Source organism: Enhydra lutris, unplaced genomic scaffold, assembly GCF_002288905.1.
Source record: "Enhydra lutris kenyoni isolate GAN:26980312 unplaced genomic scaffold, ASM228890v2 scaffoldscaffold77, whole genome shotgun sequence".
Taxonomy (NCBI): domain Eukaryota; kingdom Metazoa; phylum Chordata; class Mammalia; order Carnivora; family Mustelidae; genus Enhydra; species Enhydra lutris.
Window position 1 is genome coordinate 1855458 of NW_019154161.1, and position 11279 is coordinate 1866736.

At 51.8% G+C, this 11279-nt stretch overlaps 1 protein-coding gene across 1 annotated transcript in view; it reads right to left on the minus strand.

Annotated features, from left to right (window-relative positions):
• The window catches only part of LOC111160617 (chromosome unknown C19orf81 homolog), an 8829-nt gene extending 5791 nt beyond the window's left edge, over positions 1-3038 (minus strand). Inside the window, exons 1-2 of the mRNA XM_022523829.1 lie at positions 3025-3038; positions 2352-2419 (exon numbers count right to left, since the gene is read on the minus strand). Of these exons, the coding sequence (XP_022379537.1) occupies positions 2352-2419; positions 3025-3038 (82 nt within the window). The remainder of the gene's footprint in view (positions 1-2351; positions 2420-3024) is intronic.
• Positions 3039-11279: the final 8241 nt, after the last annotated feature.

Consider the following 11279-nt stretch of genomic DNA (forward strand, 5'->3'; position numbering starts at 1 on the left):
GGGAGGGAGGGAGGAAGGAAGAGAAAGAGAGAAAGAAAAAAGGAATGGCAGGGAAAAGGTTGTTTATGCAGAGGGACCACCACGGACTAAGGTTTTTAAGCAAAAGAGAATATGGTCATCTGCAACAACTTCTCAGAATTCCCTTCAGCCCCAAGACTAAGGCACGGTTATTGCATTTGTAGGTTATTAATTATTTGTGAGATGGTGTCCACCCTCTCTGTCTGCCCTCCCTGTGTGGGAACAGGCTGGGTCATTTCACTAATCGGGATCCATAGGCAAAAACACTGGGGACCCACGGGCTTTCTGATGGCTGACGCCAAAGTTCGCACCCTAGTAAGTTAAAAATGTTTCTAGTTCCGAAGTACCACAAAGGCAGGCACAAAACTGAAATACTGATCTACAAAACTGGCCAACCAGTCAACTCAGTTCCACTCAACTTTTCTGAAGCTCTACATAAACTATATTTATCAGATGGGTGCCTCAGTCTAGGTTAGAGATGATGTGGGGCAGAGATCACCAAAAGAGGTCTTCAAAGACCCTAAAAGAGACCTGAGGACAGGGACGCCTGGGTGGCTCAGTTGGATAAGCATCTGTCTTTGGCTCGGGTAGTGATCCCAGGGTCCTGGGATGGAGCCTCCCTGCTCAGTGGGGAGTCTGCTTCTCTCTCTCTCAAATAAATAAATAAAGATGAAATCTTTTCTAAAAATAAAAGAGATCTGAGGACAGAAATGGTGTCCGTTTTGCCATGAGGTCATTTGCTATGCCTGGCATAGCACCTGGCACAAAGGCTCTTGTAACAGACACCAAGAAAGGATCCCCACTCAGCCAGTCCCATCCTTCTTCTCCCATTTGAGAAGGGTCCATCCTTTGCTCATGCAACTCAAGGGACCCTCACCAATCTCATTTCCTCAAAGGTATCCCATCCAGTTTAAACCAGTGCCTTCCAACCCTTACTGTTCATCGCAATCACTTGGCAAGCATTCAGAAAATATAGATGCAAGGACCCAGATCCTAGAGATTCTGATTAAATTGGGTCTGAGGTGAGGGTGGGTATAGATTTTTTTTTTAATCCTTTCACCTGATGTGAGGACCAGAGTTGAGAACTGCTGACAAAAGTAATCATGATAATCTTTTTTGCCAGGGGTTGAGTCAAGAGTGGGTGGGTGACTGAGTGCTGGCCAATAAGATGTGAGGACAGATAATTTGGGAGTTTTTAAGATGAAGACCTCGGCAAGTGATACCTGGGACTGTGGCAGCCGTTTTGTGGTGAGTAAGCTGGTGTGCAAAGGACACACATCCCAGGCCTAAAGGCAGTGAAATAGAATCTAGTCCTCAGTGATATCACTGAGCTGCTGACTCAACCAAACCCAAGCCATGCTCCACTTCTGGGCTTCTGTTTGGGTGATAATGGTCCTCCTATTCTTTATACTACACCAAGTCCAATTTCTATTGCATGCTAGCCGAATGCATCCTCACCAAGATGCTACTCAATGAATGTTGACTGAGTGCTAAATGAATGACCCTGCTAAAGCAGAGTGTAGGTAGGGAGCCCTGGAATGTGAGGCTGAAGTTGACAGCTGGTGGCCGAACACACGGGGTCTGAGGCTGAGGGGTTGGGACTCTATCCTGAAGGTGATGAAGAAGGAAGGAGAGGTGTGAGCAGAGGAGAGGCAGGGTCGGCGATGGTGGTCAGAAGACCCTGCAGGAGCCAAGTGGGGGATGGGCTTAGGAGGGAAAACTGAACCGGGAGTTAGGTAGAGAAAGCATCCATGTGGAAGAGGACAAGACCTGAGTTGGGGCTCTGGGGATGGAGAGACAGGCAGAGGACACAGGAAATGGGCCGGAAGATGGGGCTGCAGACTGATGGCTGTGGGAGGAAATGGGAAGGGAAGGCCAGTACCAGTGGTCTAGCCCAGTGACCAGGTTGATAGTAGGACCATTGAGGATGGGAAAGAGGGAGGAGGAGTGACTTTGGGGGAAGCTATTGAGCTCAGTGTGGGAGAAAAGGAGAGTGTGAGGGACCAGGGCAGAGCACCTAGGGAGACAATAGCCTCAGAGGGTTGTGAAGTCCCCAGAGGCTCATGGGAAATGTAGTTCTGGGTCCAGACCACTGGCCAGGAAACTGCAAAGGCTCATGACAAATGCAGTTTGAAGTCCAAAGGGTGTTGCCCATGAATCTGGTCAACGACGGAGTCTGGGGTGGCTTTCTGGTAGGCCAGTGACTAGCTTAAGGCCACACTACAATCCAGGGTTACCATATGGGGCATGGGTGAAGGCCCCCCCCCATTCTCCCCAATACACACACACACACACACACACACACACACACACACACACACAGTGCTCAGTACCTGCCTCCCTGTGCATGCTGGGGTTGCCCACGGTGGAGGAGCACAGGGTCTCCACCTCTTGCTGCATCCTGGGAAGGTGGGTGGGGTATGTCTCAGGAGGATGGGGAGAAGGGCCCTGACTGGACCACCCACCCCAGCTCCTTCCCCCCACTGCTGTCTCCTCCTCATCTCTAAAGCCCTGGGGGGAAAATAAGGAAGAACTGGAAGGCTGAGGCCACATAGGAATCTGGGTTACCCTAACCTCTGGAAACCCAGTGAGTTCCAATTCCTGTGTGCCCCGATTCCTTCTTTGCCACTTTCCTGCTTCTTTCTCCATTTTTCCCTGTCTCCTCAACTCTCTGCCTCTCTCTGGCTCTGTCCCTCTCTCATCCTCCTTCTCTCCCCATCTCTCTGTCCCTCTCCACCTTTCTTCCCATCTTTTCCCCCTGATCTCTCTGCATCTCTCCTCTACTCTTTCCCTTGATTTCTCTGCCCTCTTCCTCCCCACTGTTCTCCCCCTCCCTCCCTCCATCCCCCCAGTCTCCTTCTCCCCTAGTTTCCCCAACATTTCCCCAGCCCTCCTTCCCTCCTTCTCTTCATAGTGTTCTGCCTCTCTCCAAGCCTACCACCCTCTCTCTGTCTCCCTACTTCTCTCCCCATCTCTTCCCAGTCTCCTTTTCCCATCTTTCTTCACCTCTCTTCTCTCATAACTGGTTCCCCTGCCCTCTGTCATCCCCTTTCTGGTCCCACTTGCCCTCCGATCATCCCTGTCTCACTCAGGAACTGGTTAGACACAGGCCAGATTCAAACAGAAACTGGATTCTGTATGGGGGAGGGAAAGGTGGACAGGGGGCCTGGTCGCCATGGTACCTCCAGAAGGAGGGGGAGGGGCTGGGAACTCCAACTCTGGGTCTGAGGAAGGAGGGAGCTGGGATCCTGGACCTCTGGGTCAATGGGAGGAGGGAGTGGGAAACCAGATTCCTGGATCCAGGGGTGGATGTGGACGGTCTGGGGGCTCCTGGGCCCAGGTGCAGGAGTGAAGAGGTTGTGCCACACTGGTGTTCCTTAAGCATGTCTTTCTTTCTTTGTGTCTGCAGAGCTCTCAGCAGCAGGAAGTGTGGGAGAAGAGGCAGGACTTTCTTAGTTATTCTGTCTGTCCTCCCCTCTCTGTCCCTGTCACTTATATCTCTAGTACTCTATTCTCCCCTTCAAGATGGTCTCTGCCTTGACTTGATAAGCACAGGCTCTCTGCTTTCTAGGGAGTAGTGCCTTGATTTTCTGAGTGATTTCTTCAGGAGTGAGCTTAAAAATCAATATAGGATAGAGTCCAGCCCTGCACTTTTACTGGACCTGTTATAAAAGAGGATCTTTCTTTTTCTGCTAAGCTTGCTGGGCTGGTCGAGTCTAGGTTGGAGCTGCTGGGGGCTCTCATAACTATATGGGGAGAGAATGAGCCCAAAAGCAAAGACAACATGAGGAGAACAGAGACCAAAGATGCAGATTCCTGATGATGATTGGGAGACGTAGATCCAGCCATGCCTGAAGCCTTCATTTACCCAATTAATTCCCTCCTTTGCTTCAGTCATTTGAGTCTCTTGTCATTGGCAATTAAAACAGTGCTCACTTAAATAGACCCAGTTTCATCCTCAGTTCCTCTGTGGCTCTGTCTCCCTTTCAGCACCCTCATGTCTTTCCTTCCTAGCAGGCTGTCCTTCTCCATTTTCAGTGGCCAACTCTAACCCTATGGGACAGAGAACATCTTTCATTCCCATGACCACAGGCACACCTACCCCCCACAGCCCCTCAATCTCCAAGCTCCATCCCTCCTGCCTCTCTCTACTGCTTCCTTTCCTCTTCATTCCCACAGTCCTGACACTCAGGCTTCATCCTCTCCTGCCTGGACCCTCACTACAACCTTCCTCTTGCCCTCCCCTCCTCATTCCTTTCCCTGCAGGGTTCCAGAGGCATCCTTCTGCACCCAGAGCTGACCCTGCCCCTCACCAGCTTGTAGCCCTCCCATGGCTCCCCGGTGCCCCTGGACAATGATGCAGTTTCTCAGCCAGGAATTTGAAATCTGCAATCTGGTCCCACTCTCCTGTCCCACCCCGCCCCTTCAACATTCTCAAATCCCTCCCACCCCACTCCTGTTTTCACTCTTCACATTCTGTGCCTTCTGCCTAGAATGCTCTTCCTCAATTCCCTAAGCCCAAATGCTCTCACCCTTTAATAAGAAGCCCAAATGCCCCCTCCTCCAGAACCCTTCTTTGATGCCTCCTCCTCCTCCTAGCTGTGTTTTTTGTCTCCTTCCTTTGTTCATTCTTTGTCTCCTTCTTTCCCAGACTAAACATGGTCCACTCTGTCTTGCTCAGGGATTTGGTCTTGTGTCTACCTGCCCTGGCAGGCCAGCAGCTAAAGAGACTATTTCTCTCTATCACTGTGGCTCATGCTCAGCAGCCCCAACCCCACTGGCCCTCAACAGACCAGCATCAAATGCTATGTCCAGACTGTGTAACCTTGGGCAAATGTCCTCCCCTCTCTGAGCCCAGTTTTAGCCATCTCTTCTGGAACTCTTTTTTTCCCCCCTCTTTAGGTGTTCTCCTCTTGCTCTCTTTCCATCTGTGTCTCTCTCATCTTCCCTCTAGAGTCTGGGTCTCTATGTTTCCATCTTCCTGTGTCTCCACTTCTCTCTGTGTCTTTATTTTTCTTCCTCTCTCATCTCTGGAATCCTGCCTCATCTCGCTCTGTGTCTGAATTTGAATTTCTATGTCATGTGTCTCTTTCTTTGTTCATTTCTTATTCTCTGTGTCTCTATAGCTTTCTGCATATCTCTGTCTCCGTTGCTCTATTTCTCCATCTCTGTTTCTCTGTGTCTCTCTATCTCTCTGTCTTTTTCTCTGTTTTAGCCCCATATGCCTCCCTCTACCATTCACCTCATCTCTCTTGGGCCATTCCTGTCCCACTCCCTGGCCTGGCTCACAGCCTGGGACACAAATCCCTGAATCGGCATTTTCTTCCTATTCCAGAAATTATGTCAGTGCCGCAGTGGGGGTGGGGCTGGTTCTAGCCCTGGTCAAAGGGTTTGTCTCCCTGCATCTTCATCCACACAGGCCCTAGCCAGCTTGGCCAACTTCTTGGTGTTTGTTCTCTCCAGGAGCAGCACCAGAAAAGGTGAATCTTTGTTTACACACATGTGTGCATGTCTCTGGGTGTGTAGCTGCATCTATTTCCCGGAATATTTGTGTGTGAATCTGTAGGTATTTATACAAATTCATACAATCACTCATCCATCCACCTACCCATCCACCCGCTGAACCATTCACCCATCCAACTATCACTTCATCCACCCACCCATCCACCCATACATGCATCCAATCCTCCAGTCGTCCACTCATCCATCCATTCATCCATCCATCCATCCCCCCAACCATCCATCCATCCACCCACCCACCCATTCATCCATCCATCCACTCATCCATCCATCCATTTATCCATCTGTCCACCCATCCATCTATCCATCCACCCATCTGTCCACCCATCCGCCCACCCATCCACCCATCCATCCATCCATCCATACATACACACATTCATACATTCCTCTATTTATTCATGCACTTGTTCACTCCTTCATTCAACCAATCCATACATATTGGGTCCCTACTGTGTGCCAGGCAATGCACCAGGCAGCAGGGATAAAGCAATAAACAAAACAAAGTGCTTCCCCCATAGAGCTTATGTGTCTGGCAGTCCTCAGTGAGCCAAACTCCCTGCTGCCCCAGGCCTCCAACAGGCTGTTCCTTCTTGCTGGAGCACTTCTCCTCCCCTACCCCATCTTCACCTGGTTTATGCCTACTCACCCTTCTGAGTTCAGTTCAGACATTACTCGGTCACTTCCTCAGGAAAGCCCTCCGTGACATCCTCAGACACACAAAGCATTGATTCTAATACATATAGTTTTTTTTTCTTAAGTTGTATTTATTCAAGTAATCGCTACTTAACCCAATGTGGGTCTCAAACTCATGATCTCAAGATCAAGAGTTGCATGCTCTTCTGACTGAGCCAGCCAGCCACCCCTGTATAGATATTTATTTGATGACTCTCTGTGTCCTCTACCAGACCATGGGCCCTCACAAGACTTGGATTTCTGTCTGCTTTGTTCCTAGCTGGATCTCTGGTGCCTGGAGAGAGCGAGCACACGAGCGGGAAGGGCCGAGGGAGAGGAAGAGAGAATCTCAAGCAAACTCCATGCCGAGCGTGGAGCTCAATACTGGCTCGATCTCACGACCCTGAGATCACAGACTGAGGTCAAAACCAAGAGTCTGACACTTAACCAACTGCCACCCAGGCATCCCTGTGCTTAATAAGTATTTAACAAATGACAGTACGGATGGAATGAAATGAATATGGAGGACTGTCTCCTGGTTCCCTCCCTGTCCAGTACTCTATGCTGTTCTACACTCCCAGAAGCTGTGACAGGCAAGGTCCTCAAACTTCCTGGAGGCAAACAATGTAGAGGCTGAATGCAAGGGTCTAGATTCAGACCCATATGGCTTTGAAACTCACCTCTGACACTTCCTAGGCATGTGACCTCAGGCAGGACATTTCCTTTTTCTGAGCCTCAGTTTCCTCATTGCCAAATGCAGGTAAAAAGTATGTGAGCAGGCATCTGGCCGTCTCCGTCAGTAGGGCATACGGTTCTTGATCTCCAGGGATAAGTTCAAGCCCCAGAGTTGGCTGCAGAGTTTACTTCGAAAGAGAGAAAAAGTACATGAGCAAATGCATATAATTACTAATTATGACAATACTAAATACTAACCATTTTTTCTAACCACCTCATATGAATTTAATCCTCAAAATAACTTAATGAAGTGGAATCTGGGCTTTTAAAAAGCTATCCTCGGGGCACCTGGGTGGCTCAGTTGGTTAAGTGACTGCCTTCGGCTCAGGGGCCATGAGATGGAGTCCCACGTTGGGCTGTCTGCTCAGTGGGGAGCCTGCTTCTCCCTCTCACTCTGCCTGCTGCTCCCCCTGCTTGTGCCCTCTCTCCCCCGTCTCTCTTTTTAAAGATTTAAATGAAATCTTTTAAAAAATAAGTTAAATAAATAATACATAAACTATCCTCATTTACAGACACGGAACTGAGGCATTGAGAATATAAACCATTCACACACAATACTGAAAAGAGACCTGGATTGGAGCCTGGCTCTGCCATTTCCCAAACCACAGGTGCAACTGGTACCCTACAGCTGCCAGCCAATGAGAAGCTGTCTCTTTGGAGATGTGTCATGGAAGTCTGGCAAGCCCACCCATGCACACACATCTCTGAATGTATGCATTGCTGCATACTTCCTTCTGTGTATCTCTCCTGGGGAACAGGGCAGGGGCTGCCTGTGGACTCTCGGCAGGCCAGCTGGGTGTGCGGGCCTCGTTGTGAGTGGGCTCTGAGCTGCATGGACCTGTGTGCCTCCATCTGGGCATGTGCCCCCCTCCCCCCGTGCAGGCTCCCTTGGGTGCAAATGCAAGTCCATCAGGGAGAATGGAGAAGCACTGAGGATAGGATTCAAGGTGAACCTGGGAGGCATTTCTGGGTGATTCTACAGTGTGACAAGGACTGCAAATGTATATATACATAGGTAGCAATATGTGGGGAGGGAGATGGAATTTAGTTAAAGGGAGGGAACTTGCCTTAAAGCTGCCTTGGCAGAAGAAAGTAATTTTTTACTTAGAGAGTATATTTATATGAGTGTCACTGGGTGTGGGGAGGGCAGCACTAAAGAAGACTGAGGGGCCTCCCAGCCACCCCTGCCCGTTGCTGCAATGACTCTGAGGTTCTGGGTCCTCTCCGAGAGATTTAACCTCTATGGACCTCGGTTTCCTCCTCTGTGAAATGGGAATAGCATAACTGTACCCACCTAATAGGGCCAAAGTGGAGATTAAATGAGTGCTTTCCAAGCACTTAGCTCAGTGTCCAGATTATAGTCAGTGGCAATTATTATTAACTGCTATTAATAGGGCATTAACTCTTACTTGCTGCTTTTGAGAAAGTCATTAAGCACCTACTTGGTGCCAGTGCTTTACCTCTATTGTCTGGTTTGTCAAACGTCTGGATCCCTTTGGAAACAAGTTTATTGTCTATATTTTTTGGAAGAGCACACTGGACCTCAAGAGCCAAGAGCTTGAGGTCACACAGGCAGGAGCCGGCCCGGCAGGATCCAAACTCCAGTTCCTGCTAATCTCGCACCTGGCTGAGAGTCTCCAGACCCGCTAACTCTGAGGCCCCGCCTCCCATGCCACCTCCAGCCCTCAGAGCTCCCCAGACCGGAGGACTCCTACTCCTGGGTCCTGTGAAGGAAAGGCCCCGGGACGAGTGGGCCGCGAGGGGTGGATTCCTCGATGAGAGAATTGAGTGAGTGGGAGCTCAGTACCCTGGGTTCCGGGAGGAGAAGTGACTGGGGTCCCAGACTTTTCCATTTGGGAGAAGAGGGGCTGGGGACCGGGACCCCTGAATCCTGGGGGAGCGAAAGGTCATGATCCTAGACAGCAGGATCTTTCTTCCACTGGGTCAGAGAGCTGGGTCTCGGACGCCTGGGTCCCGGGAAACCTCCCTCCTTCCTTGCTGCGGCCGCGCGATTTCGGCTTTCAAGCCGTAGGTTCAGAGGGGAGGAAAGGAGGGGGTGCAAAGGGAGGAGCCGCGGACCTGCGCCAGGGGCTGGGGGAGGAGCCGAGCGGGCACCGCGGCGGGCGCGCGGGGCTGCTGCTGCGGCGGCGGCGGCGGCGGCGGCGGCTCCGGGTGAGTCCGCTCCTCCCCCCTCCCCCTGCCCCAGCCCCCGCCCCAGGCCGATCCTGGGGGGCGGCCCCAGCGCGTGGGGGCGGGGGTAAGTGCAGAGGCACGCGGATCTCCTGCCAGAGAGTGCGGGTGCTGCAGCGCTCGCTGGCCGCCCCGGGGGAGGGGCACGTGGCCCGAGAAAGGGGGGTCCCGAAACACCTAGCTGTACCCCAGCCTCGCCCACCGATCCCCCGGGCGTGGGGATCGTTTACCTACTCCATGGCTCTTGAGGACTTAAGACTCCGCGACCTCTCGAGGTCCAGGGCATCATTCCTCCCCCCTGCAGCGCCTTGGGACCCCAGTATCTCATAACCCCCCACCTCAAAAAAAAAATTCCCATCCTCTCTGCAGCCGGGAGAGGCATTAAGGACTTCAACTCCCAGAAGCCCATGCAGCGCCGGGTCTGTGAAGTCTTAGCCGCACTAGCGCAAGGCCTGCTGGGAATTGTAGTGTCTAAGCTCAGCGGGAGCTGGGGCCCGGGAGGTGGGAGGGGGTGGCTGGACTGCCAGGGGGTCGCCTGGGGTCGAGCAGCCCGTCCGAGTAGGACAAGACGTGAGGCTCGGACTAAGCTTTTTCTCCTGGCCGCGGCCTCCAGATTCAGCTCCTCCTCCCACCACCTGGCGCGTGGGGACGGGTCCGCAGCCCCTTGTCCGCCCTACAACCCCCATGGGCTGCCGCCAGCCGCCACCTCGGCTGCCACCCAGGACACGGCAGGGATAAGCGCAGGTGAGTCTGACCATGCCTGTCTCAGAGTCCTGGCCTTCTGCAGTACCCCCACGACACCTGTCCATCTGTGATCTCTGGTCTGTCCGCCCCTATATTCTCCCTGCACTCTCCTTCCAGTCCATCTCTGATGTCTCGCTCCAAACCATGTGTGGCTAATTCCCCATCACCCCACATCCACCTCTTTCTCCCCATCCTCTCGCTTTTATGCCCCCACCCCCATCCAATCTTCCTTCTGCACCCATGTCTGTCTGCCCAGCCCTCCTTTGTATCCTTTTGCCCATCTGTGGTCTCTGGCCATTGTCTGTCCATCTGTCTTTTATTTCTGCTCCCCATCCATTCTTCCCACCACTGTTTCCCTTTCAAAGATATTTCTGTCCTGGCACTTACACAGTCCCTCTGTCCGCCTATCTCTCACACTCTCATAAATTACACACTAGTCCATTCTTTATGCTTAGCCCATCCCAAATCTCAATCCTGACTTTCTCTCTGTCTGCTCATCTGTCCCTCTGTTCTGGGCCCCAGTTTGCCCTTCCCGGTATCTGTGTCCCCTCCCCTTATCTCTCTCTCAACTTGGTCCCTATCTCTGCACCCTGCATCTTCCATCCCACCCCACCCACCACCACACTCTTATCTCTCTAATCTCATCCCTCCCTCTCTCCTGGCCCTCATTCTTTCTACCTGGATCTGGCCTCCTTCCCATTCCTTGAATCCGCCAAGCCCTTCTTCATGCTATTCCCGCTGCTTGGGTTGCTTTCCCACTCTAGCCCCACCACCTACTGGCCGTGGCCAGCTGCATCTCGTCCTTCAGGTCTCAGAGAGCCCTCCCCCACAACTGCCCACCTCCTGTCCCTTTGTGACATATCCAACTGTTTCTTTCAGGGCACTTCTCACAATGTGAGCCTGTCTTGTTTGTTTATGTGTGTTTGTTGACTTGTTTACTCCATGTCTCCTCTTACTGGATTGTAACACCAAGAAGTCGGGAAATGTGTGGGGTTCGTTCTCTGCTGGATCTGCAGCTGCTGGCACTGAGCCTGGCATGTAGTTGGTGCTCAATGAATATTTGTTGAATGCATGAGCCAGAACAGCTGTCCCCTCTTCTGCCCGTGCCTAAATTCTGTCCTTTGTCTGTGCACCCCTAATCTCTGTCTCCTTGTCTGTCTATCCGTTTATCGTGCATTCTTAATCTCCAAGGGACTGGCCTTGCTTGTCTTTTTCTCCTTGTCTGTTTGTCCCTATTCTCTGTCCTCTTGTCCATTCATGCTGATCTCCATCCCCTTGTTTGTCCAACCCGTTACTGTCTTTTTGCCTGTTCCCCGAATCAGTCTCCTGTCTATCTGCCCCTAATTTCTTTCTCCTTGTCTATCCCTCCCTAATCTACATCCCCTTGTCCATCTACTCCC